The following is a 2,908-nucleotide window of genomic DNA, read 5'->3' as shown; positions in this document are numbered from 1 at the left end:
GACCATATTTTATATTACATATGTTTGTAAGATTTGCAAAAGCACTCCTAGACTTAGTCGCCGATTACCCAAATGCTTATCCGGTAAGCGCTTACCAATAGGAGTCAACACTATAATTTATTTTGATGCGTAAAATTTTAGTACATCAAAACATATCAAATGCAACAATTTACTAGGTAAGCGCTTACCTTGGTAAGTCTCTCTATTTTTCTCATTGCTCTTACCAGTAAGATTCTTGGCCCTTCTCATGTTCATCCGATGAGGAAATTTATGCGTTAAGCATTTATCAAGTAAGTGTTTAGTAAACGACTCTTAATTCAACAATCAACTTTCAAAGTAGTCAAAACGTTATGACATAACCGAAAAGTTGAGTAATCAAACTGTACATAATGGAAATTTAGCTGTTATTTTATGTATTTTCCCAATTACAAAACATTATATTGTTAATAGACAGTAACTATAAGTTCATTTCTTAATTATTTGCTCGGGTAAATGCTTTATTTCTAGTTTCATGATCGATCGCTCTAAGTTTCTCTGACATATTGACCGTCTTTTAACAAGAAAATGTCAAATGCATCAAGTTTTGAAGATAAGGGACTGATTCAGCAATTTGGCAATAGATGAGACACCAATAATGAAAATTCACAAAACTCTAATTTATCAATGTTGCCTGGTTCGAAACTTCTCAAAAATGCAAGAAGCTTTCCCCAGCTCAACAATGGCAGACGATGAAGAAGACGAAGAACGCACCTTATTTGTACCTCCCGATGCGTTAATTGAATGGGAACGATTCCAATTACGTCCCATTCCCGATCAATTTCAATTTCAGTCTCATCCTCAATCTCAATCTCCGTCGTTATCAGATCCACATGGAAGCGGAGAAATATGGTCAACGATACATGAAGATCACCAACCATCCGTCGTATTCCCTCCAATGAACCACGAAGGCATTCACCTTCACCATCACCAAGATGTACGAGAAATCGATATCGAACGAGCCGTACCACCGTCCCCTGTCTCGAGTCCCCGGCCGGGACCAGTAGCGATGGCGGAATCCATCGCAGTAGGGTGGTGGGATGCGGGGATGGAGGCTTTACGTTTCAAGTTCGTCGGCATCGTCTCGTTCCTTCAAAGTTTGTCTTTGAACAGAGGAGGGTTACTTCGGTCACACTTCCCCCTAGCCGGCTCAGTGGTGTTGCTGTTACTATTTTATTTGAGGTCCCGGCGCCGGCGCCGGTTAAGGAGAGAGAGCATCATTGAACTGATCCGAATTATCAAGGAGAAAGATGAGGTTCGATCTTCTTGTTCAATTGCAAAGCATTGACCTATTTACGTTTTGTTCATCAGGTGTTTGTTAAAATGCCTAAGAGAACTAATAAGATCCCACTACATTGCATCTAAGTTTAACCAAGCATTCTTACGATTCTTAATGATCTAATTTATTGGGTTTGCAGAAAATACATCAATTACTGCATCAGATCGCTCGAATGAATGAACTATTGCTTGCCACGCATCATGGAATTCCCATGATATCCAAGGCTACCTCTGCCTGAATCAGTAAGGCAGCTGATCAAGATTCATCTGGGCATCATTGCTGCTGATTTCTGGTACAAGATTCATTGTTTGTTAGCTAATCAGACAAGTGCTTATTGTAGTCTAGTATTATTGAAACTGGTTGTTTGCATAACCCACATTTAGCCCACATATTTGATGCATATAAATGTACATATGCATGCTGCACAATCAGAATCAGAACATAGATGCACACCACCCTCTGAATTTACTTTATTCCAATTCAAGAAAGCTATGCGGTTGTTTAGAAACACTAGCAACAATCTGGTTCCTTTCTGAAGCCCAGAAGATCGACAACTCTTTTCGAGTTCTTGGAACAATCCACTCGATTGTCCTGTGAGATGCATTGATGGAAGGAAAGTGGGTGACACCAAAAGGTCATTGGTCCAACGGTATTTAGGTTACTGATAAAACCCAACTTTTCAGGAGGTGTGATTGAGTATTTGGTGTGTGTAAGAGTATTGACAATGGTGCTTGTTCCAAAGCTTTTTCGGAACCCATATAGAAAAGACCTCAACATTTTTGCTTCAATAGTTGCTACAATCAAGGTTTTTGAATAGGGACCCCACTTTATCTTGAAATAGCTCCGCTACTTCAAAAAAGAATATCTTATAACGAGGTGATGCCTGATTGGTTTAAGCTTGGCTTCAAAGGTCAAAAGTACCAGGAGGTTCCAAATTCAAATCCAAGGAGGAATAAAAATCCCCTTCTGGCCACGGAGGTTTAAATGCGGTTACTCCGGGCTATCTGCAAAACAAGTGGTCGCCCTGGGATTAGTCGGCTCGTATAGCGGGTTGGATATCCAAGTTAATCAAAAAAAAAATATCTTATGAAATCAGGTATGATTTCTATTGTGTGTGTGTATATATATATACATACTAGTTGTGTATCCGTGCAATACGGCGGGAGCTGTGAATTTTAACGATTTTGAAGTTTCACTAGTTTTATTAGAGAAGATTTAACGATGATATAAATTACATTTGGTCTTTACATATTAATACAATTTGAATAAATAAGAGTTATGGTTCCAATTACAGCCTATCGATGAAAAAAATTGTATGACAGTTTAAAATCCAACATATTTAAACGACTTCACAAATGTGTTCGATTTATACCAAGAGCAAAGAATCAAGAGATCGAGAACGAGACCAAGAGTTATAGGGCAATTGAATGGGAGAACTTTTAATAACTCATAATGAATATCAGTTTGGGAGATGAGGAAAAGACATAGAGGTATGAAAGGGTGAAGGCATGAGTGAAATGTGTCAAAAGTATCTTGGGAATATGAAAAGAAAAGATAATAATGTGCATTGGTAACTTGTACTATATGTTATTT

The 2,908-nt window shown here is 38.3% G+C and overlaps 1 protein-coding gene across 1 annotated transcript; it reads left to right on the top strand.

The window, feature by feature from the left end:
- Positions 1-718: 718 nt before the first annotated feature.
- Positions 719-1,809, top strand: LOC112510872. Its single transcript, XM_025116222.1, has 2 exons — positions 719-1,291; positions 1,455-1,809. The coding sequence occupies exons 1-2, from the start codon at positions 719-721 to the stop codon at positions 1,551-1,553; spliced, it is 672 nt and encodes a 223-aa protein (XP_024971990.1). The 3' UTR covers positions 1,554-1,809.
- Positions 1,810-2,908: the final 1,099 nt, after the last annotated feature.

The sequence above is a fragment of the Cynara cardunculus genome (assembly GCF_001531365.2).
Source record: "Cynara cardunculus var. scolymus isolate 2C chromosome LG 4, CcrdV1, whole genome shotgun sequence".
NCBI lineage: Eukaryota > Viridiplantae > Streptophyta > Magnoliopsida > Asterales > Asteraceae > Cynara > Cynara cardunculus.
This window is presented reverse-complemented; position numbering and strand designations above follow the sequence as displayed.